Source organism: Budorcas taxicolor, chromosome 11 (genome assembly GCF_023091745.1).
Source record: "Budorcas taxicolor isolate Tak-1 chromosome 11, Takin1.1, whole genome shotgun sequence".
Classification (NCBI taxonomy): Eukaryota; Metazoa; Chordata; class Mammalia; order Artiodactyla; family Bovidae; genus Budorcas; species Budorcas taxicolor.
The window spans coordinates 145441542-145466378 of record NC_068920.1 but is presented as its reverse complement, the minus strand read 5'-3'; the positions used below and the strand labels follow the sequence as shown (position 1 = coordinate 145466378).

Sequence of the window (24837 nt, the reverse complement as noted above, 5' to 3'; positions counted from 1 at the left end):
CTACCTATGTTGCACATAGCGTGTAAATGTTAATTCCAAAGTTCTCTCCCCTGCTTTCCCCTTTGGTAACCATAAGTTTGTTTTCTATGTCTGTGCTTCTATTTCTGTTTTACAGATAAGTTCATTTGTATCTTTTTCTCTTTTAAATGATATCACATTTAAATGATATTTCTCTTTTAATATGATACCACAGGTTAAGTGATATCATATGGTACTTGTTTTTCTCAGTTTGGCTTAGTATGACAGTCTCTAGGTCCATCTCTGTTGCTGCAAATGGCATTATTTTATTATCTTTTAAGTCTGAGTACTATCCCACTATATATAGGTTCCACATCTTCTTTATCCGTTCATCTGTCGATGAACCTTTAGATTGCTTCGGTGTCGTAGCTGTTGTAAATAGTGCTGCTGTGAACACTGGGGGGCAGGTATCATTTTGAATCATGGTTTTCTTCTCTTATATTGGCCCAAGAGTGGGTTTACAGTAGAAAGATTTTTATAAATGTTTCCCCCACCAACACACACACACAGAATTTCTTATTTTTCTGTTAATGCATTAAAGACTGAATTTTGGAATCCTGCAGGCCCGATTCTAGAGTCACATGAAGATGGGATGGACGTTGTAACCGAGACAGGATTGATAATAGCCTTGGTGATAACTCCAGCCTTCCAGATCAGAACCAAGAAACGGGAGCTCAGGAAGTGAACACTTCATTCACATAACTCTTGTTTCAGAACCTCCTTATTCTCACTTGAGCACCAACTATGAGCCCGGCAGTTGGACCAATAGATAGCCGGGGGCTGACCTGTGATAGACTGAGGGCCATAAATGAATCTAGAACATGATCAGTTTACCCACAAGCAGACTTTTCCTTTTCAGTTTTCATGAGGCCCAAAGTTGAGTTGGACACGTGTTTTATTTTTCTTTGCTTTTAATAGTGTGGTGAAATTCTATTTCTGTGAATTACTATTTTGGTGAACAGTGCCAGTTTTAAAAGCCAAACTCATTCAGATTTTTATGCAATTCAGTGTAATTTATGATGACTGTTTCTGTGTCTTGTTAACACAGAAGAAGGGTGAAGTATGGATAACCGAATCACTTTAGTGTACATGTGCACCTGACCCAACATTGTAAATTAACTGTACTTCAGTTAAAAAACAAAAGGAGGAAGAAGAAACACAGAATTCACCTCCCGCTTTGTTATTTAGAATTTTTGTTTTTCTAGCTAACACGTAAAGGCCTGTGGGCAATGTTGCTTTACCTGACTGTGGCCTCTGCTCTGCTGTGGGCTCAGAAGTGGATGGTAGTTGTTGTTGAGTAGCTCAGTTGTCTCCGACTCTTTGCGACCCTGTGGACTACAGTATGCCAGGCTTCCCAGTCCTTCACTATCTCCCAGAGTTTGCTCTAACTCATGTCCGTTTAGTCAGTGATGCCATCCAACCATCTCATCCTCTGTTGTCCCCTTCTCCTCCTGCCTTCAGTCTTTCCCAGCATCAAGGTCTTTTCCAGTGAGTCAGCTCTTTGCATCAGGTGGAGCTTCAGGTTCCACATCAGTTCTTCCAATGAATATTCAGGACTGATTTCCCTTAGGATTGACTGGTTTGATCTCCTTGCTGTCCAAGGGCCTCTGAAGAGTCTTTTCCAGCACTGCAGTTCGAAAGCATCGCTTCTTTGGCTCTCAGTCTTCTTTATGGGAGGGTGGTCAGGCTTATTACAGTCACCTGCCCTGCATGGCTTTTAGTTGCAGAGTTTAGTGTCAGATGTTTGAGGTCACATCAAAAACAGACAGGTGGCCTCTGCATGGGTAAAATAGTGAGTTGTATTTCTTATTAAAGCATGCTGTGCCCGAAAGGAGGCAGATTTGCAGCCATTTTGCAAGTATAAGACACGATTGGTTGCACCATTTATTTATTGTGCTGGACAAAACATTGTCTCCGTTTGGCCATTCAGGGATTTGGTAGCTCAGTCGTGCATGGAGAGAGTTTTGTAACCTCTGGGACCAGTTTCGGGTGCCATCCACCTCTCAGGCTTTTGCGAGATGAAGTGTGAAAGATAAATCTGTAGGACCTACGGTGTAACTGGGCTTCCCTGGTGGACAGTGGTAAAGAATCCTCCTGGCAATGCAGAAGATGCGAGTTTGATCCCTGGGTCGGGAAGATCCTCTGGAGGAGGAAATGGCAACCCACTCCAGTATTCTTGTCTGGAGAATCCTATGGATAGAAGAGACTGGAGGGCTGCAGTCCATGGGGTCGCAAAGAGCTGGACACGACTGAAGGACTGAGCGCGCACGCACACATAGTGTAACTAACGATAACAAGCAGTGTGGTCGTCAGGCCCCTGTCTAAGTCCAAGTTCTTAAACTTAATCATTTTCCGGTTATAATTCAGCCAAAGCGTGAACACACGAAACATTTCTCTGAGTAACTTTTTTCATTTCTACTGCCCAGAATATGCCTGGGGTTATACCAGGAGATCATGTTGATCTACAAAGCATTAGAGATAAGGAGAAATGGAAACTTGCCTTTATTATGTATCTATCAGTAAAACCTCTTTGACTTTGATGGTTTTTGTTTTTTGTTTCTCTTTTTCCAGAACTCTTCCTGATGATATACCTCCATTCCAAGAAGATGTCCCTAAGGAGAGCCATTCCCCTGTCATGACTTACCCTCAGTCAGCCTCTTACCCTAATTCCGACAGAGAGTGGTCACCCAGTGCCAGGTGAGTGTCTGGTGTGTGTCCATGTGTGTTTCCCTGTCCTGGTCCAGAGGATTCCGAGTCAGTCACAGGAGGCATGTTTCACAGTGAAATCTACGTAAGAAAATGAATAGAATTAGAACTCCCCCAAATTCAGCTTATGCTAGAAGGTATAGATCAGGATTAAACACGGAACATGGGCAGATCATAAACTTCTATCTAGTAGCAAAATCAAACCGCAGATATGAAAGGGAAACCACATGTTAAGTTACATAAAGCTTATTGTCAGGGGGAGAAAACAGTGACAGCCTTTTTTTGGATACTGATCCCTAAAGTGAGATTTTAGGAGCAGGGCAGCTCCATCAGGGGCCCTGAGGTCATCTGGGGCTGTGAGAATGATGCTGTCTTCCCCCGCTGCCCTCAGTGATTTTGGTTTCCCTGAAATGGACTCTCAGGGGCCATAGACTTCCAGGACGAGGTTGAAGAACCACAGCTGCTCAGTGTGCAGAGAAGACTCTAAAACATTTCAGGCTGTGAAGCCTGTGAGGACATGTGAGCCCTTCTGAGCAGTTTCCAGAAGGACTGGGTAGGGGACAGATCTGAAGCATGTGGGGATGATTATCACCCCCGTTGGGACAAAAATTGATTCTTGGGTGGCAAAAAAAATCTTAGATATTACAATAGCCATGTGACCTCCAAAGGGGCATAGTAACATAAGCAGATGTGGAGTATATTCAGGGCATTGCAGTTTTATGGTGGAGGGAGGGCTCTTAGGAAAGGAAAGGTCTCAGGGGTCTGGCGAGAATGCAGAAGAGATGGACGGCACTGGTCTAGGTGACAGTGACCTGCTCGGGTTACATGTGCTCCTAACGTGTCAGGGTTGCTTCTGGTGTCAGAGCCCCCACGTCCTGGAACATGCTTCAGGGCTTCCCCCCTGAAGTATACACGTCTCCCAGTTCCAGTTTGACTGGAGTGATCTCATTAATGAGACTACATGCTCATCGCTGTGCGTCGAAGTTGAGGTTGGAGAGAAACAGACGCATCACATGATCGTGAGTGGACATCAGCCAGGGTGGGACTGGAGGCCTGTGGAGTCCCCTCCCAGGGGTCTGTCCGTCCTCAGGCCAGCCCTGTCCGGTAGAAACATAATGCTAGATACATATGTAATTTAAAATTTTCTAGTAACCACCCTTAAAAAGTGAAAAGAAACTGATAAAATGAATTTTGATGATTTATGATGTATTTATTAAAAATTATTTTCAAGTAATCAGATTTTTTTTTTCAAGTCGTCGTTTGGTAAAACACTGTGGAACTGTTTCACATTCTCATTTTCACAAGCCTTTGAAGTTGTGTATCTCAACATGTACAGACCCTCTCAGTTTGGACCAGTCACACATCAAATGCTCATAGCCCCACGCAACCTGTGGCTGTCTTACTGGACTGTATAGGTATAGAACCTATACAGGTTCTAGAACCTCATATATTCTCTCCCACGGTCTGTGGAGTTATAATCCTAAGGAGGGAAGTACATAAGTACATAGTACTTTAGGAAGAAATTATGTGGAATATTTAGAAGTCACTAATAGGTAGAAAACTCTGTTCAAACATTCTACATTAATTTTAAGCATTTAAAGCAAATCCTTTAAACACAATCCTGAATACGTTTCTCTGTCTCCTCTGTTTTGCTCTATGAGTCCAGAATAATAACCATGTCAGGTGAGGTGATCTGACCACGGTTAAATGAAATTACAAATTAGAATAAATAGACACATATCTATACTTGGGTTTATGTATTTTCTTTTAAGAGACAATTGCCAGCCCAGATTACCAAACATTTTGGAGTATGTCATTTGATTAGACACTGAACTCTGACCCAAGAAAAGCAATTCATTATGGGCCTGCGGATGAAACAAAGTGAAACGGGCGTCTTGGCGGTTTTCTGTTTTCATGGTTAAGATTGTGTTGATTTCTCTGTGATTTCAACATGTGGTCCTCTGCCATTGTCAGCTGCCCAAGTACCTTCACCTTCTTACATTTGTTATTGTGAGAGTAGTCAAATAACTGATAAGAAATTTTATTTCATTGAATTGACCTCTGATTTCTCTTTCTTTTAATGTGGATCACGTGGTATGCTGTAGCCTGGTAGATTGCAGGAGGCCCCCCCCTCATCTGGCGGTTGCGGCTGAGGGCGGTCTTTCTAGCTCTTGCCCTCCACAGTCTTCCCACTTCCACGCTTCGGAAAGGTAGAGGGGTTATTTTCCCGCTGTGGATGTCTTTATAATAAAAACTTTAACTCTTATAAATAAGTAAGTTTTGCCATTAACCAAATTACTTATGTGGAGAATCTGTATAGATTCTTGGAAGTGAAAATTTTGATCTAATCCTTACCAATTTATTTATCCACTAACCAAATTACTTATGAAGCAAATACATATAGATTATTTCTTTTCCTTTCATTTTAAGCACTTGTAGATGGTTATATTTTTTAAAAGTACTAAGTTTGACTCTGGAAATTAGGGTTAAGCATAGAGTCCTTTCTAATTTTGTGATGTGCTTTGAAAAATAGAATAAGGAATTGAAAATTGGGAATATGATCTTTGTGTCTGGGGTTGTTCAACAGATAAGTTTACAAAACTTTTTTCAGGTATCACTTAAGCATGTCTGCCTGCCCATTTAGTCACCCAGTTGTGTCCAGCTGTGACCCCATGGACTGTAGCTCTCCAGGCAAGAATACTGCAGTGGGTTGCCATCCCTTCTTGAGGGGATCTTCCCAATCCAGGGATTGAACCCAGGTCTCCTTCATTTCAGGCAGATTTTTTTTTTTTAACCATCTGAGCCACTAGGGAAGTCCCATCATTTAAGCATAAGGAGAGTTATTGTAACTCAGTAAAGAGCTTATAGACTTTCTGAGTAATATGATCAGATGTGTCCACAGTATTTGTAGAATAGAATTTTGGAGAGCAGCATAGGATGGACCAGAAGGTTCAGAATGCCTAGGTTAGCATAGGATGGACCAGAAGGTTCAGAATCCTAGGTTAGTGTAGGATGGACCAGAAGGTTCAGAATCCTAGACGAGTTTTCATTTGATGCAGAAGCCGTAGGTTCCTGCCTCCATCCCGTGGAATTGCCCACACTTTGACCTGCCTCCTTTGTAAAAAACTTGAGCAGTGAAGCTGTGATTAACTTCTGCCTGGGAAACTGTTTTTCTTTTTGAAGAACCAAGTCTTGGGATATATTTAATACTTCCCTCCCAGGTTATGGGTGCAGAACAAAGGCCATTTTAAAATGAGGTCAGCTAAGTTGTGAGCAGTTATATAACTGATGTGCCTAAATGGGATTTCAGCAAAAAATGCCAATAGCGATTATGGCTAGTAAATACATTATTGATACAGATCGGTCAGTGTGACCTTGAAGCTTACTTTTTTGAACAACCTTTGATCTTGAAAGTCTCATATTTGATAATGGGCAATTTTGGAATCCTCTTTCTCATCAGTCACACTCAAGTGTCAGGAGTCTTTTCCCTCGTTTATGTCCCATCTGTCTGAATTCCCTCAACACTCAGCACAGATGGTGCGTGTGTATTTGGGTGTAGCATCCTTCTGTGGGGCTGGTGTGGCTGGGGGCACGTGACTGAGGGGCTGTGCGCCCAGCGTATGGATCACACAGGGCTCGGTCCTTTGTGAATCTGAATTTGCCCACCTCAGCATCTCGATGGCTTGTAGCTTTCATCACAGGATCAGATGTTAAGGATTCTGGATTTGGGCAGGGTGATGGAGACCTGTGTTCAGTGTTTACATTCTCCTAGAGCAGGGATCCATAAACTATAGCCTGTGGCCCCAGTCTGGCCCACCCTCTGTTTCTGTAAAGTTTTATGGGGCACAGCCAATTTGTCCACATACTGTTTGTGGCTGCATTTCCACCACAAGGGCAGGCTCAAGTTGTTGCCGCAAAGACCACAACACCCCCAGAGCCTGGAGTACTTGCTGTCTGGCCTCTTGTAGAGGAAGTTTGCTGACACTTGGCTCCAGAGCAGGCTCAGTCTAGAGGGCTTTACTTTAGTGCGGTGGATACTGTTCCAGAGAATTGTTATAGCAAAATAAAAAAAGATGTTCCTTTTAAGCAAACAGTTTGAGGTTTGGGTGCTGCGCTGATGAGGGCAGGAAGCCCGTTACGATGGGTTTCCCCCTTGATGCCTCTGGAGAATCATCCAGGTCAGAACTGTCGGCACAAGGGCCCCTTGCTGGAGGCCGCAACGCTCCCTTTGCACATTTCATGGTCCTAAACATGTAATTTTGGACACCTCGGTGCCAGAAGAGCCTTGACCTTCAGGAGAAAAGCAGAATTAGGAAACTGGAGGAAGCAAGAGCAAGGAGGTGATACACACTTTCTCTCTCAGATGTCTGGAGGGCCCAGAGTTCCTTCTCAGGGTCAGCTTTCTGAAGGGCATACTGTGTGTGTGTGTGTGTGTATGTATGTGTGTAGAGGTGTCCCCTTGGTTACACACCACAGTATGCGATCTCAGGCTCCTCCTGCCTCAATGTGGCAGACTGGCCACATCAAGCCTGAAGGCTGCCACATGCCTTTCCATGGATGGAGGGTGCGGATGCCAAGGGAGGAGGGACCAGCCCATGTCTACTTAAGTGTGAAATGATGCAGAGGAGCATTGAATCTATTTGTCTGAAAGGCTGGACTAAAGACAGCCAGCGTCAGTTTAGCCATTAAGGGTCCCCATCTGTCTGAGACAAGCTGTGGTTCATCTACGAGGTCACCTTGTCCCGACAGGCAAGTTCTGTCCCCTCAGAGCTGATGTCTGACTCAAGCAGATACGTGAGACCAAGCACATGATGTGAGGTGCTTGAGAGAGCCCATGTGAGGTGTGAGAGAAGGTGGAAAAGGAGAATTGCAGGGCTTGCTTTCTCATGTCATTAAAACTGTTGTCTGAAAGGAAAGGGTATAGGAGATCAAAGACTCAAATATTCAAGTGGGTCTTTTTTTCTCATCCATATGTTGTTTAGAAGGCTCCCAGAATTTTGTACCTAAATCGATGGTTTCTGTGGTTGGAGAGAAGTAAGACAGCTCGGGTCTCAGGAGAGAAAAATATAGAAAACGTGGAGACCTGAATGCAAGTCACAACCACTTAAAAGCTCGTTTGAGAATTAAGCTTCGTGCTGTGTTGTTGTAGGAAGAGTTTTAGCAAATAGGAATCTGGGAAGTATTTCTTGAAGATAAAATATTTTGCAGAATCTCAGCTCAAAGAGTCCTGCATGTTAGTGAGTTACTGGCGGCATCCAGCATTTGTGGTAAAGTTGACACATGATCCACTTTCTTGTTTTCAAAGCCGGTGCAGATGTATAAATATCTTCAATATAGGATGTGATGGGTGCATGTCCGAGATGGCCCGGACCTATTTGCAGCTGCGTGAGAGTTGAGGAGTTTGGTTTGAAAATTGGGCTTGCCAGGAGCCTTGAGGTCAGAGAGAGGCCTGCAAAGATGGCAGCAAATGTTTTTCTTCCCTTTTCCATTTCATCTCTTTTTCTCCATTCCCCCCTTTTAAATGCTACTTCTCATCTTTACTTGGAATTTGGCAGCAGGCTGGGACAAGGTTACTCAAATGGGGAGTGCCTTCTCCCGGGTGCGTGTTCTGTCTACTCCTGGTGGCCACAGAGGGGATAGTCACAAAGCTGTGGTCACAAGGCAGTGGTGTGTTGGGGCCATTTTCTAGGTTCTCTGAACCATAGAATGCTGGGCACAAAAACATTTCCAAAGTTTCTCTTCCCACTTTAATCTTCCATTTGTGTTTCCTTAAGTCCTTCAGTTTCCCGACCCTCAACACCTAAAAGTGATTCAGAACTGGTCAGCAAATCTGCGGATAGGACAATTCAGAAGAATAATCTAGAAATGCTCTGGCTCTGGGGAGAACTGCCCCAAGCCACAAAGGTAGGTGTTTTTTTTTTTTTTCCTTCCTCATTTCTGCCATCCATCAAAGGTAGTTTCTGAAGACATGAAATGGTCACAATCTTTTCTTTCAAGAAATTTTATTTCATATTCCAATTTGTTATAAGAATCTCAAACTATATTATGGTATTTCAAGCTGGGTATCTGTAAATACTGTAACACCCTTAGAAGATGATACCACCTCTTATATCCCCAGTAAATCTTTGTGATGTGAATAAATAAATGAGTGAGTAAGTGAAGACTGAAAGCATTTCTGTGATAAAGAGACAGCTCTTTGGAGAGTAGGTCTGTTGAGGCTGAAGCTGTGGGTTCATTCCCTTTCTAGGTTATATTTAGCTTTCATGGAAAATGCTGATTTCCCTGCCTATAAGCGGTCGTGCTGACCCAGCCAGCCATCTTTACAAATGCATGTCATCTGTTGCTGGAGAAATGGCACAAATGTGCAAACCCATCACTTTGGCAAAACAGTTCCGGCCACAGATCCACTATTGCATTGTTTTCTTCTGTGCTCGAAGCTGTAGGATCAGATGCAGAAACGCATACCCGCTCCCCGCTTTCCAGCCCACAAGCTGCGTTTTGATTTCTGTTTGGATAAATCTTTTCCATAACTGGAAATTCCTTGGAGAGTTAACGTCAGAAATGCCCTTTTCCCACTCATGGGAACCAGCCACCAAGTCTCCCCTTGTTCACTCACGTTTTGGGGGTGGACTTCATTGAACTGTAACACACATGCAGAGAAACACCCAGATCCTGAGTGCCAAGACTGAAACATCTTCACTTCACACACTTCACACAGGTGAATGTGTCCACGTGACCTGCATCCAGACCAGGACTAAATCAGAACTTGGAAGCCCCCCCACCCTTTGCAATTACTGTTCTGACACCTCCCCCCCAATAATGATAAATCCAATCTTGGCTTTAATAGCAGAGTTTAGTTTTGCAAGGCTCGTCCTGTTACCATGTGTCATAATTCACTTTCAGCACCTTGATCGCCCTGTGGTGTGAATACATTCCCCTTTCTCCTGCTGGACATTTGTGTTAGATTGGTGGTCTCATTCACTCACTCACTCACTCACTTCCATTTGGCAGTTAATGTTTTATATGAAAGTTCATTTGCTTTGGAAATACTATCCTTGGTTTCCAGACTTTTCAGCAAGTGTGGGAGTCACCAGGTGTGCCACCCCCTCCCACCCGCCAAGGCTTCACTGTGTCCTTTACAGTTGTGCCTGCCCAGGGCCCTTTGGTTGACTCGACTCTTCGCTGACCTCTCTCTCTCTCTCTCTCCCTCCCTGCCCCTTTGATCCAGTCCTCGCCACACAAGATGAAAGAGTCCAGCCCATTGAACAGCAGGAAAATCTGTGATAAAATGCACTTCCAAGCCATCCACAGTGAATCTTCAGATGCGTTTAGTGACCAGTCACCAACACTGGTCAGGGCGTCTCCGGTGCAGCCACTGCTGGAGCAGAACAAGCCGCAGACAGAGATACAGTTTGTGAACGAAGACGACATTGAGGCTTTGGGAGCAGCAGCCCCCCCTTTACCCACGATCGAGGAGCCCAAAGCCCCTTCTGCCCACACTGCCCCAGTAGCTGCGAGCAAGACGGATTCGCCTTCCAGGAAAAAGGGTGAGAAAGCTGACGCTTCCCACTGCCTTCCTGTGCACTGGGGGCTCTGCCCACCACAGCCTCTTCCCCCAGCCAAAGTTCAAGATTCTTCAGAGGGGAGACAGGACATCTCTCTTGTTCAGTCCCTTGCCCTTGTGCTGGATATGTGTTTTCTCAGAATTGAGTTGTAGAAAATCTGACCTGAAGGAGGCCTCAGGGATGGCGCAGTGATCCACCCCCACAGCCCTCCACTGGACAGGTCAGGGATGCTGGGGTCCCCCACGCTGGGGCTGCACCAGACACTGATGATGAAGCTAGTCTGCACCCCGCTTTCCTTGCCCCTGGTTTCCCTGTAGTGCATTGCCCTGTGTTAACTTCTGCATACCGTGTACCACTGTTTCAAGTGATTACTTGTTTGTTTGCCTGACTTCCGTACTAGAACATACGTGCTCTGTGAGGTCAAGAATATTTCTGTCTTTTTACCTGTTTCCCTGGTGTTTCGTATAGCGGTTGGCGCATGGTGGGGGCTCCATACATGTAGTCGAATGCCCACCTGGCTGCCTGTCCAGACCAATGACATGAAGCCTCATCTGTTAGCTGCGTGGCTTTGTGCACGGTGGTTCTAGTCTGTATGAACCGATGATGTAATTCTTTGGCCACAGTAAACTGGAAGGCTGCAGTCTTGGTGCCAGGGGCCAACGATGTACCATTCAGGAGGCTTCAGAGTACTGATGGGGAAGTGCTCAGTGAAAGCTTTGCTGTTTAGTGATAATAATAACAAAACCAATACTGATAATAGTAAAAATACCCATCACTGTGTCAGTGTGCTGAGTGCTTAGTACCTCTCAGGCCCCTCCCAGCTGGGGAGCTGAGGCTCACTGAAGCTACCTGACTCACTCAGTGGACCCTTCTGAGCAGATCTGCACACGGTGCTCAAGTGCTCTTTATAGAGAGGCTCGGAAGTCTGTGAGGTTGCATCTGAAGAACGGTGCTCTGACCTGACCCGTGTGCCCTTTCAGACAAACGAAGCCGACACCTGGGGGCTGACGGCGTCTACTTAGATGACCTCACAGACATGGATCCTGAAGTCGCCGCCCTGTATTTCCCCAAAAAGTAAGAGCCCTTTTTATGCTTCCTATGTTTTGTATATGTTAACCTGGGAGCCGCTTTTTCCTTATATTTGATTAGAAAGTGAGTGAGAAAAAGCTTCAGGAGTTCCACGTTTTACCGTGAGGAGCAACCAGTCAAAGCATGGACCCTGTGTAGACGTGAGGGCATGGCTGTCCCCCCGTCCTGGGACGGCTTTTGAGCCGGGGACACAGGCTCGAGGCCATCTCCCCAGGTATACCAAGGTGATGTTGCAGCGGTCAGTGATCCTCATCCCAGATCAGCTATGCACAGCCCTGCCTCTCCCCAGGGCAAGTCCCCTGGGGCCTTGGGGGCCCTATGGTCTGGGATTCCCATCATTTGTGGGGAGTCCTGGCTCCGCAGAGGGCGTGACAGGATGGTGGCCTCTTGGGAGGGCATGCTCTCTATTCCGTCAATTCCAGTGCATTTGGGAGAAAAACGCAGGGAGGCGTAGGGGTTTAAAAATGGTTTTTTTTTTCCTCCTAAGGTCATTCATGTAGCTCGTGTGCCTGCCATGGCGCCTTAGTGAGGGTCTGCTGGGATGACATCGTTTGTCCCTCTCACTGCCGGGGTCACCTGACATCTGAGCGAGACATCTCCCAGCGCCAGGCTCGGGAAGTCCTCCTCACAGCCCCTCCCTCTCCTCTCCTTCCAGCGGAGACCCTTCCGGGCTCACGAAACCCGCCAGCGACAACGGAGCCCGCTCCGCCAACCAGTCCCCTCAGTCCGTGGGCAGCTCTGGCGTCGACAGCGGCGTGGAGAGCACGTCGGACGGCCTGAGGGACCTGCCGTCCATCGCCATCTCCCTGTGCGGGGGCCTCAGCGACAACCGGGAGATCACCAAAGGTACCGCGCGGCCGCCGCCATCCTAGAGCCGGCAGCGCCCCCTGGTGGCCGCCGGCTGGACCGGCCCGAAGCCCCGGGCTCGTGTAGGAGCGCGCGTGGCTCAGGACCCAAATGTTGCTGCTCGGCGGCGGCTGGCTGACTGACCGCGGTGTTCTGCAGGGCACACACACAGGCGCCCCAGGCGACAACAAGGCCACTGGGTCACTGGTCGTCAGGCGTGTTTGAGCACAGCTTGTGCCCGTCCTGCAGTGGGGTGGGGCCCCGGGGTAGTGGGAACGTCAACAGTGGGAAAAAAGAGTGCTAGCAAGTGTACAGAAATGCTGGAGGAGGGAGGGGTGTCTGAGCGAGCTCTGGACCCTTCTTGGCTGTGTCAGAAGGGTGTCTCAGGGTTGGCTTAGGTGATCTGAGTTAAATCATAGCCCCCACCCTATTTTTATCCCTAGTTTCCCAGGATCTCATGCTATTTACATGGTGAGGTGGCCCTGAGACCTCCAGAGAGTGCAGTCAGCCACTGCAGCTGATGACCCCTGGACCAGGTGGCTCTAGGTGTCCCTACCTGCCCTAGGCAGGTCACCGAGCTTTCATTCATGACTTTGTCCATCCTCATGACCACTGGCGAGGAGGTGGGTGTGGAAGGTCACACCAATGACTGTGACTCACACCCGGGTGACCATACCTTGAGCTCCAGTGGTCTGCTTCTGCAGGGGCCTGTGTTTATGGTGTTTCCTACACGCCTGCTCCCATGTAAACACATGTGCCCTGATTAAGGATGCACTTGTCCCCCATCCTCAGACTGCCCCCGTCTCTCTTCATTTATGCACAGACACAACCCCCAAAACTAACTGAAGGCCCCTTGGCAAATAGATTAGATAGGATTGTCTGCATAGCTGGATGGCATAAACTCTCAGAAGATACTTGTGAGGGAGTGAAAACAGGCATGGTGTTTGTACTAAATCTTCTTTGTATTTCCTCCCCCCTTTGCCTTCACAGATGCATTTTTGGAACAGGCCGTGTCATATCAGCAGTTTGCGGACAACCCTGCCCTCATTGATGACCCCAATCTCGTGGTGAAGATTGGAAATAAGTAAGTTCCTCCCGAAAGTCATTTCAGCCGTTGTGTGATACCCATTCAGCTTCAGCTTCTCAGTAACCCTTAGAAATGTATAAACTTAAGTCTTTGTTAAAATCTATTATCGTCTCTTCACTGTTGGCAAAATGCTGCATCGCTTATATGGTTAGAACGTTGATGTAACTGGATCCTGTGGGGCTTGCATTCAGCTGCACCAGACTTTACAGTGGGACGTGTGACGCCACAGCCCTGGCCTCTATCACAAGATAGACCAGGCACCCACTCCTTGAAAGCTTTGTTGTCTGGGGTCAGGGAATGTGCATGTATTTTTACAGGCTGCTGGCAAACTTTTCCCCATTAGAGGAAGCCACAGATGTTTACGTGTTAACTGAGGGTCTTCGTTTCCTTTTCCCTGAAGTGTAGGCCAGAAATGTTCCAGCGCATCAGTGGCTTGACTCCCAGCGGGGCATGGGCTGCTCTCAGCTGGCCGCTGGCTCACCTGCCATGTCGTTTGTCTTGTTGCCACAGTGGCCGCTGGGGGTTTGGCTGGAGGAAGGTCTTCTGCAAGGTTGGGGCATGTGGCGGCTGACCTGGGGTGTTTGCCACAGTACTGGGCTCTTTAAGGACCCTCTGAACGTCCAGAGCCTCACATGACCGCTTCTCGGGACATTAGAGGTCTGAGCCTTGGTCTTCTGACCGCTTTTCCTTGTTTTGTGTCAGATACTATAACTGGACGACAGCGGCGCCTCTGCTCCTGGCCATGCAGGCCTTCCAGAAACCATTGCCAAAGGTGAGCTTTACCATGAGAAAGAAAAGGGACATGAAAATGATGGCTCACTGAATCTGGGGGGTTGGAATTTAGCTTTTATTTTAGACTTCCCTGGTGGCTCAGACGGTAAAGCGTCTGTCTACAATGTGGGAGACCGGGTTCTATCCCTGGGTTGGGAAGATCGCCTGGAGAAGGAAATGGCAACCCACTCCAGTACTCTTGCCTGGTAAATCTCGTGAATGGAGGAGCCTGGTGTAGGCCACAGTCCATGGGGTAACAAAGAGTTGGACACAACTGAGCAACTTCACTTTCTTTCATTTTCTTTAGAAACCATGAGGTTAATTACACTGTGCTGGTTGGAAATTCACGGGTATAAACTGCAGGTGTCTCCCTTGCACTTTGAATGTCCTTCTCCCTTCTCTTGTCAAAGCAAAAGCTCCCAGTGGAGGCAGCGCCAGACTGAGTCCTGCCTCTCCAGGATTCCTGTCCCCGCACCTGCCGTGCCAGGGACACAGATGGGGGCAAAGCAGGTGGATGCTGAGCCCAAGGGTGATGAGGGGAGACAGGGTAGTACTATACCAGACACCAGGTGCCCACACTCACATCAGGCCTAGCTCAGCCAGGAAGCAGGCTAGGGGCCGATTGGCCAAGGAGGAGCAAGTGGGCAGCTCCTGGCTGCACTTGAGAGCAGGTGAGCAGCTACAGAAAAGAGCCAGGGTGGCAGTCAGATGCACTGCAGCAGCCCACCATGCCCGTGTCCTCCCCCTGCCGGTTTCCCAGGCCTCTCCTGGAATTGATCGCTTTCCGGCATTGGGTCTTTGTTCCAAATGCTCCGTTCTTTCGGCTGCAGAGCCCACATCTCACACTTGCATCCTTCACATGCTTAGCAAAGGCTTTGTGTTGCTGTGGCCCTTGTGGCCCGTCAGGCAGTTCTCATACCTGAGGGTCGTGCAGGCCTATTTTGACTTTGTTTAGCTTACGTCCTCTCCTTTGTGGCTATGTGTGTGTGCGCGTGCACACATGCTTTGGGATTGTGACTGCATCTTTCGTGGAGCTTTATCTGTGAGTATTCTTTGTGGACTGGGCTGAGGGCCTATGCTCCAGAGTGGCTTCTGTTTTGTCCTTGGCAGGTTCTGTACAGTGTTTGTGGCCCAGGACAAGTTTTTGTCTTACGTGTCTCAGTTCTTACAAATCAGTGAGAAGAAAGACCAGTGCAATAGAAATTTACTGATAAAGGCTATATAGTTCACAGAAAAACAAATACACATGGCTCCTGAACTTAAAGAAATTAGTCTTTGTGGTAGGCAGCCTAAATATTGTACAGGTTGTCAGTAATTTTTTGGACTCTTTTTTTTTTTTTTGGTGTTTATTTAATAATAGAAATTATTTTTATGCAGAGACTTCATCAGTCTTATCTTTTGAGGTTGCTAGGTTTTGTATCACACTTGGAATGGCCCTGCTTCCCATTTCCAAAACTTATGAAAATATGCCCTGTCTTTTCTTCCAGCATTTTCTTAAATCTTTGATCCATCTTGATTTTATTTTGAAAGTCATGAGTTGAAGTACCAGAAATGAAATCAGTGGGGTTTTTTTTTTTTTTTCCCCCCAGCTGGTTATTGAATCAGGATGCTTTGGTTGCAGGAAACAGAATGACCACAAGTGACAGGATTAACAGGGGTTTATTATTTGACATAAGAATCTTAGAGGTTGGTAGTTTCAGGCTAGATGAAGCTGAATGAGCCTTTGTGATTTTCCTAGTTTCCCCTTTATGATCCCAAGATGACTGTTTTATCCAACAGCTGCTCATACAAGTGTCCAAAATAGGGATGACGGAGACAGGCTTCTCACATTTAATTGGCCACAGTTTGGTCACATGATCACCTCTCAGCCAGTTGTTGGCAACACAATGGAATGGCCATGAGTGGTGCAGAAAAATCTAAGTTTCTCCCCCCAGAATTGAGCCTGCCTTCATGGATAGTACAGTCTGATTCTTGAGCAGAGTTTTGGCTGTGATGGTGAGAACCAAAGGAGGTGTGGTTCACCCAGGGAGCCAACTGAGAGGGTCATGGTTGGCTCCCTAATTATCTCCATACGTTTCATTATGTAACTCTCTACCCATTGATATGCAATTACAGCTTTATCTTATATTACATTCCCCTGTGAATTTAGGTTTATTTCTGGACTTTGTCTTCTGTTCTAATAATATGTTAAATTATGTCCCAAGACTGCATTCTTTTAATTGCTGTAAGTTTTAAATATATTTTAATATCTAGTAAGGCTTGTGCCTGAGCTTCCCAGGTGGCACTAGTGGTAAGAAACCCACCTGCCAATGCAGGAAATATAAGAGACACGGGCCCAGTCCCTGGATTGGGATGATCCCCTGGAGGAGGGCATGGCAACCCACTCCAGTGTTCTGAAGCAGCATAGCACACACACATGCCAGGCTTATGCCTACTTGCTTTCAGTTTTCTTGGCCATTTCTGTTTGTTTTATAAATGAACTTTACAACCAGTTTGTCTAGGTTTGAAAATAATCCTGTTTTTTTTTCTTTCAAATTGGAATTTTGTTTACTGTATGGATGAAGTAGAAATAGGAGGAGTAGGGTAATTGGCATCTTTGTGAATTGTCCTGTTCATGAATTGAGGGGCATGATTGGCTTGTTCAGTGTATTCAGGTTTTCTTTTGTGTCAGGTAGGGATTCTTAAATGATAAAAAGAAGCACACTTCAGGCTAAATATGTGAATCGTTTATCTTTCCACTTACCTGCAACTTGTTTGGTGGAAAGACAGTTCTCTCATTACTCGCTGAGGTATTAGGGCCTGAGAGTTCTATAAACCAAAGAAGGGAAATTAGATAATATTTACTTTGGTACTTGAATTAGCCTCAAGATGACTATTTTGTTCTTTAAAATGTGTAGAAAATTATTATTATTTTTTAAAATATATTGGAGTACAACTGATTTACAAAGAATATTACTAATTAATATTTAATCTCCTATTCAACTTGCATTTATTTAGGACGAGAGTATGGATTTCCTTTTTAATACTTGAGCTTTTAAGTCAAATGCATCTATGAATATTCAGTTTGCCCAAATTTGGAAATTTACATCTACTAAAAAGATCCCATGCATTTTACTTTTTGTTTAAAACTGTTTACCTTGTACCTCATATTAATCATTTCATTTTTCATTTTATAATCATCTTATTGAGAATAACAATATCTTAATCAGTAAACCACTTTAATTTGAAAACTTGCTGTCTGACTAATCACTAATGATTTTCAATGCTTTCTTTTTCTGTTGTTGTTGTGTTGTATTTTATTTGTTGTTTGTTTATTCCTTTAACATCTTCTTAAGTCTTCATGCCTAAGTTACCTTAATGTAATTTTGGATGCCATTAGGTTTTGCTTCTCGAAAATTTTTAATCCACAAATAGTATGTCGTGTTTTCTCTGATTTTTCTTTGTTTTTTTTTCTTTCTTTCTTTTTTTTTTTAATCTTTAATTTGCATGTGCGTGTCTTTTGGTTTGAATGTGCTAAGTTGATCTTTTTTTGGTTCCATTATTTATGTTACCATCCATTTAAAACAGGCCACGGTGGAGTCTATCATGAGGGATAAGATGCCCAGAAAGGGAGGAAGATGGTGGTTTTCATGGAGGGGAAGAAACACCACAATCAAAGAGGTAAGCTTGGAGAACACCAGTGTTTCTGCCTGGCTCAGCAAGGGCTCGTGTGTCAGTGAGCAAACCCATCACACTGAGCCAGGAGCCAGCTCTGCCTCCCTGCAGGCGAAGGCAGTGTAGAACAAGGGGAGGTGGAGAAGGACCTGGATGGGTGGGCAGAGATGGCCTCACTTCCTGGCTCTGTTACCTCTCAGCTTGGAAAGTGTGGTCAGGTCACTCCCGCTCTGGAACGTTTCTTCATCTATAGAAAAGAGAGATTTAACCTGATTTTTTTTTTTTAAATGTTTAAGTAAAATATCTTCCTGTTGCTCATGAGAACAGTTTTAGCAAGGCAGACTTATAGTGTAGACTGATTCCTGTTAGTCATTTCATGTCAATAGCATGTCTAAAATATACATGACTTTGGTTTCTGTTTCTATAAACCCTTATACTTTTCTTCAGACCTTTGCCAGCCTCTCAGCCTATTTCTGGAAGTACTTTCTTTCTTGGCTTCCATATCAGTGTGTCCATCTGCCCTCCAACCCCCTGCCCCAGGGGCTGTTTGTCCTCTGGCTCAGCTGCTGTACAAGTGGGTCCTCAGGCTTCCCTGGTGGTGGCTCAAACAGTAATGAATCTGCCCGCAACGCGAGAGACCTGGGTTCGATCCCTGGGTTGGGAAGATCCCTGGAGGAGGGCATGGCAGCCCACTCCAGTATTCTTGCCCGGAGAATTTCATGGACAGAGGAGCCTGGTGGGCTACAGTCCTTGGGGTCACAAAGAATCAGACACAACTGAGCAACTAATACCACTGCTGTTACAGGGTTGTCTTAGGAACCTCTCTTCTTCAAAGACTGCCTTTTATTCCCCAGGCAACCTCACCCATGCCTATACAACGACTCCATTTTTACTAACCAAGAAGATATTTTATAATTCACATTAATTTATCAAATGCCTAGCTAGGTCGATGTCTCCACTTGGATGCTTCAGCTCTTCAAACTCGTCATTTCTAAAATCAAACGGATGGTTTTCTTGAGAGTTCTTCCTTTGCTGGACCACATTCAGAAAACGATACCACTCTCTGTCTGTAAGCTAATACTTCCTTTTTCCCTCACCTCTCTTTTCAGTTTATCATCCAGTATGTTGCTCCAATTTTCCATTTCTCTCCGTCTTCACCCCCAAAAGTCTAGGCTGCCATTTTTTTCCTAAGATTGCTTGAAAATGGTCCATTTGTATCCACTCCTGCCTTTTCCTCTTTCTCATTCTCTGTAGTTGCCTTGGTCTTTTTAGGGTAATAGTCCAATTTATATTACTCCTTTCTTAAAAGCTTTTAGTGGATTCCCAGATTCTTAAAGACCAAAATCCTTAATATGGTCCACAGGCCTTGTGTATCCTGGCCCCTGATTCCCTGCAGAATCTCATCTTCTGCCGTCTCCCCCTGCCCTCTCTGCTGTGGTGTCGCTTCTACCCCAGGACCCTTGCCTGTGTTATTTTCTCTGCCTGGTGTCCTTAGGACCCCTCTCATCCCTTTCACTTAGTTATCTAGCATCTTAAATGGCCCTTTCTTGGCAGGTTGTTCTGGTCTGCTGTTCTCTGCCCTCATGGCCCTGCCTGTGAACTTTTCCTTCACAACTTTTGCCAGCATTTATAATTATACACTGATTAGTGTGGCTGTTTGACCCTTCCAGACCCTAAACTCCATGAAAACAGAGACCATGTATGGCTTTGATCCCTGTGGTCTCCCTAGGACCCAGATGGACCCAGAGCAGATATTAGAGGGAATGCTGATCATGCGAGGACAGTAGCTGAGTTGGTTATTACAAGAGTGAAAAAAAAAAAGCTCAGATGTTCAGTTTGTTTATTTCATTACTTCAAAGGGAAAGAGTCTGTTGGAAGTGTTTTTACCAAGATGACACTGTTTTGGGGAGTTTTCTATTAGCATCCCTGAGCTTTTCTGACCGTCTCATTTCCTCCAAGAGGGAATAAACACGTTATAGCTAGCATTCACTTTACTTTAGAAGACTTAAAGTGGAAAACGCCTTTCTGATTCCTTTAGTAGAGAACAGAACGTTCTAGAGTTTAGATAAAAGGCTATTTTAGGGACCTATTTTTTTTTTTTGTAGAGTATCTAGAGTCTTGTTAGTTGGAATTGAGGGAAATGCCAGCATGAAATGAGGAAGAGTTATGAAATATCTCTTAAAAACACTAACCACATTTCAGATAGACATGTATTTTTGAACAAGTCTAATAAAGAATTGTTGATAGCAGTGGCTAAGTTACCCGCCTCAATAGATAGATTAAACATTATTGGGCCTCTTTTCACGTCATTTATCTGCATGCTTATAAAAAGCTAAAGAAGTTTTGAAAATAGCTTGGACCCATCATATGTTAAGCTAGTCACCATGTTATATTGTTTCTATCACTCATTTTCTTTATCAACATTAAATGCATTAACCTTCCTCCAGATCGAATGACCATAGATAAGGAGATGTGACTGTAAAGCCTTTGTCCCTTGACACGTCCGTCTGGCCTGTGATGACTTCCTGCGATGTCTGCTGGCAGGTGGATGTCTTCTCCCTCCCCTGCCTGCTCTAGGCCAGGCTCTGGGATTATGTGTAGCATCTCTGTGGTCCTTCCAACACTGTTAGGAGCTGCATGTCATCACCCTTGCCTTGCTGGTGGGAAAAGGAAAACTCTGAAACATTCTATCACTTGCCTGAGCTTTTTAAACCAGAGAAGCAGAACTAGCCCAGAGCTCTCAATATTCCAAAGCGCTGGCAGTACATTAAGGGAGCATCTTCTATTAAGAGCATGCGGGATTGAGAAAGAGAATGCATCCATGTTTTTCTCAAGCAAAATATGGTGTGAAAATATTTTCAGGCATTTCTATCAGCAATTAGAAGAAAATATTTTGAAAGCCCCCGCGTATCCAAGCAGCCCTTGATAAAGCATTTGCATAAGCTGCTGTGATTATGGAGCCTTGGTTTAGTGCCACAAGCGCTTATGGAAAACAGACTTATTTTTGTAAAAAATGTTTCTCAGCTCGATTGTAGACGACGGCTAAGCAAAGGAATAACTGGGACCCTCCATCCTTGGGGGTGGGGTGTGCCACTGGGGAAGGCATTGGGGGCCTGCCCTGGACTTCAGGGAGCCCCTCAGGGAATACCTGCTGTCATGCAGGTGGTTTCCCTCTGCTGTGTCCATGATTCTTTGTCGTCTTCTTCTCCAGGAAAGTAAGCCAGAGCAGTGCCTCGCGGGAAAGAGCCACAGCACCGGGGAGCAGCCGTCACAGCTGGGCATGGCCACCAGGTACAGTGCTAGTCATCTTGGGGTATTGTAGCCCCTGTCTGTGTCCAAAGTCAAGGCACACGCCCCACAGACACTGATAGGGTTCACCGCATTAGCTTGGGCCTGGAATGTAGACCAATCTCAGTTGCAGGCCTGGTGCTCTGTACTCAATGACCTGGAGTAATTTACTGAAATTGATCTCATGAATAAGATGGAAGCACTCCATAGATACTGACTTTCCAAAGTAAATGAGATAATGTCACAAGAACATTCCTCATGGTCTTGGAACATGGTAGCTCTCAGTCTATAGAGGGTAATAACAGGGGTTGTGGTGATAAATAATGATATGGGTGATACGGGGATGATGTGAAAACAAGTGCTCCTTTTTTAGGAGCTTGCCTTTCTCTATGGTTTAATCACTTACCAGGACTACTTATGTTAAGTATTGATAGGGATTCATGTTAACTTGGCCTAGGAGACATTAGAATTTGACAATACTTATCTACATTAGTAGTGTTTTATCTTCAGGGTAACCTACTTGATATGTGTTTTTGTTTTGATGCTATGGGATTTGAGGGTAACTCCTCTGAGGGCAGTGCCATCAGCCACTAATTTGATGGTGTTATTATATCAACACTGAGTAATCTGATATTTTATAATAACTTTACAGATGACCTTGCCCTTATATAGTATTCCTGTGCTTAAGAGAACCAGGATTGCATTTCTTGTTTACAGGCAGAAAATTCTGACATATTCATTGAAGGCAAGCTGCCTACCTCCATCCTTTTATACCTCGGAGGCCAAGCCAGTGCCTGACTCAGAGTAGGCATGCCTTAAGTTACTGTTACTGAGCCAGTGAGATTTTCCCAATCTGTTGTTTGCTAGGGAAGGCAGGCTTAGCTGTCCAGTCCTTGGCTTCCTGGCCATACCTCTGTATCTGAAACGATGTCATTTCTAGAATTCATTGTTGGAACTAGAAACGCATATAGGTGTCACGAAGGAGACAGTCTGATTTCTTTATTGTCCTCTGTGTGAGAAGAGTGTGTAGGGACCGGATAAAACTGCATGGCGGGGCTGGCTCTCAGCTGGGCTGTTTTTGGAGGACACCCTATCTGTTCCTTCCGATGGTGCCCGGCACGGCTCCTTCCCACCTGCCCCCGTGCAGGTCTGCCCTGGAGAAGGGAGAAAGGTTAACGCGCTTGTGTGTTTCTTTTCCGTTCTTCACCCTCCGTCTCTGGCTCATTCTCTGGGGAGGGGCTTTCAAGCATGATTATCTGGATACCTTCCTGACCCAGAATTTTTTTAAAAAATATTTTATTTATTTATTTATTTGGCTGCGCTGAGTCTTGGTTGCAGCATGCCGAATTTTGGTCTTCATTTTTGGCATGTGGGATCTTTTTTTTTTAATTGTGCCAGGGGAACTCTTAGTTGCGGCATGTGGGATCTAGTTCCCTGATCAGGGATTAAACACTGGCCCCCTGCATTGGGAGCACGGACTCTTAGCCACCGGACCACCAGGGAAGTCCCCCGACCTGGAACTTTGAGTGTACCTTGAGTGAGTTTGGAAGGGAGAGGGCAGATGTGTTCAAGATGGAGCTCGGGCTAAGAGTGCACAGTCCTGAGCAGGTAAGGCAGTAACCAGGTAGGAAGTCAGTGGGTTTTCGGTAAGTAGTTGTTTGAAGCAGCAGGCTGTACATGGCAGGCTTTGGAGTCAAGCAGTTGGCTTGGAGTCCTGGCTTTGGGCAAACTCCTTTCTGAATCTGAGCTAAGGAACAAGTATGGTGTCCATGCCGAGAGAAGCCCAGGCAAGGAGACAGAAGCAGAGATGCCACCCTTCTGTCCCGAGCAGTTTAACCTAGCAGTTAAAACTGCTGCACTGGAAATGCAGGGAACATTTTGAGAACCTCTCTGTCCCACAGTAGTTTCCAAGTACAAGAGGCAGCGCGAGCCGGGACTTTCTCTCTAATCTTTGGCAAATCATCAGCCCCTCGGTGTTTCTTCCGTCATCTTGGAAATGGGCAGAAGACTGACACACACACCACACAAGTTGGCTCATCAAATCTGAGCTCACAGCTTCATGGGAAAGGAGGTCCAGAGTGTGAAACCCAACAGGACCACGCGGGCTGTGCCTGTGTCAGGAGGGTGGCTCTGCAGGACCCAGGCTTGTCCTAACCATGCAGCTGCAAGTGTTTTAAAATTATACTGCGCAGTACGAGCCAAACGCAGGATGTCAGCCAAGTCCAGCCTGCGATATGCCAGTCTGAGACCTGGGAACGGCAGGCCAGGGGCTCAGAGAGATTTAAAAGGAGGGCTGGAACACACCAGCAGCTGGTATAGGGTCTATATCCTTCCTTCCAGCAGCAGTATGGTGGCTCCTGAAGGCCGTGGGGTGGGCCGAGGGTGTGCTTAGCAGCAGGTCACTTCTGCTGCTCTTCCCCAGTTGGAAGATCAGCTGACAGTTTGTCTAAAGCGTTTTGGATTTTCTTAGTATCTGATACGATCTACTTTGGCCACCTGAGGCAAAGAACTCACTCATTTGAAAAGACCCTGATACTGGGAAAGATTGAAGGTGGGAGGAGAAGGGGACAACAGAGGATGAGATGGTTAGATGGCATCACTAACTCAATGGACATGGGTTTGAGCAAGCTCTGGGAGTTGGTGATGGACAGGGAAGCCTGGTGTGCTGCAGTGCATGGGGTTACAAGGAGTCTGATACGATTGAGCAACTGAACTGAACTGATATGATCCCATGCAAGTGTTGACACCAATGCTTTACCCAGTTAGATAGAAATAGACTATTGATCACTCTGAGTTAGTCATGCTACGTATACTTCTTTACAAAACCTGAGAAATGAAGAACTGACTCCTGGCAAAAAGGATTTGAGATTTTGAAATGCCTTCCTAAGAAGTTCTCCTGAGCAGTATGCCTCTTTTTATTTTTACTGGCATACTCATCTGCTAATTAGATTCATGCAATTGCCTGGGGAAAAAAAGTGTTGGCGTGCTCTCCTAATTGACAGACTTGTGATTGACAGAACAGTCCTTGAAGTCTCATAATTGAGCAAACAGCTTGTCACCGTGCAAGTCATTAAAATACCATCGGAACCTGTACACTGACAAGTGCGAACTTCAGTGTTGTTCACAGCTCCTCGGCTGAACACGGATACTTGAGTGAGACGAGCCCTTTTGTTTTTTTGTCCTGTCGCTTCTCACAGACACTGCAAAGCCGGAGACATTAAGGACCCATTGCAAGAGTAGGGGCGGGAGCGGCCAGGTCCAAGGGTGACACGACCTCGCCCCCAGCCGGCACTGCCAGCTCAGGTGTGCGGCTCCTGTCTCAGTTTCTGTCTCTGTGTTTTCCTTCCTCTGCTCCCTCCAACGAGGCTGACTGCACCGATCGAGGGGTTTGGGGTTTTGTCTTAAAGCGACAGATGGAGCTGAGAGCTCACCCGCTTGGCTTGTGCATCGCCAGCAGCGGCTCACGTCAATCTGTAGTCACTGTGAGCTTTGGTTCACATTTGGATCTCATTTCCCTCCAAACTGTCTGCATGGAACATAAACATTTCCCAATTCAACAAGGGGCCTGTAGCTGCCTGTTCTAGGTTCCCATCCCGGCTCTGGTCAGGTTGCTTTGGCTCCAGGACCATGTGTACCTGTCTGAAACCTCTAGGTTGCTGGTTCAGAAGGGTCAGCATTGCTCTTAGGATCGGCAAGGGTTGGGATGGAGAGGGGCTTTTGTGTCGTTTTACAGATGAGCCGCTGAAGCCCGGGGAGGAATTCTGTGGTTGTGAGGCTTTTCCTGGGATGCGTGTCTGTCTGCCTGTCATCTGC

At 45.9% G+C, this 24837-nt stretch overlaps 1 protein-coding gene across 2 annotated transcripts in view; it reads left to right on the top strand.

Annotated features, from left to right (window-relative positions):
• The window catches only part of LPIN1 (lipin 1), a 127677-nt gene that overhangs the window by 82523 nt on the left and 20317 nt on the right, over nucleotides 1-24837 (top strand). For both annotated transcript variants that reach the window (XR_008200115.1, XM_052648074.1), the window contains exons 6-15: nucleotides 2590-2715; nucleotides 4830-4934; nucleotides 8499-8628; nucleotides 9953-10271; nucleotides 11270-11363; nucleotides 12034-12224; nucleotides 13215-13308; nucleotides 14014-14083; nucleotides 17650-17742; nucleotides 20948-21027. Coding sequence is in view for 1 of the 2 variants with exons in the window: in XM_052648074.1 (XP_052504034.1) it covers nucleotides 2590-2715; nucleotides 4830-4934; nucleotides 8499-8628; nucleotides 9953-10271; nucleotides 11270-11363; nucleotides 12034-12224; nucleotides 13215-13308; nucleotides 14014-14083; nucleotides 17650-17742; nucleotides 20948-21027 (1302 nt within the window). In the remaining variant the exon portion in view is untranslated. The remainder of the gene's footprint in view (nucleotides 1-2589; nucleotides 2716-4829; nucleotides 4935-8498; nucleotides 8629-9952; nucleotides 10272-11269; nucleotides 11364-12033; nucleotides 12225-13214; nucleotides 13309-14013; nucleotides 14084-17649; nucleotides 17743-20947; nucleotides 21028-24837) is intronic.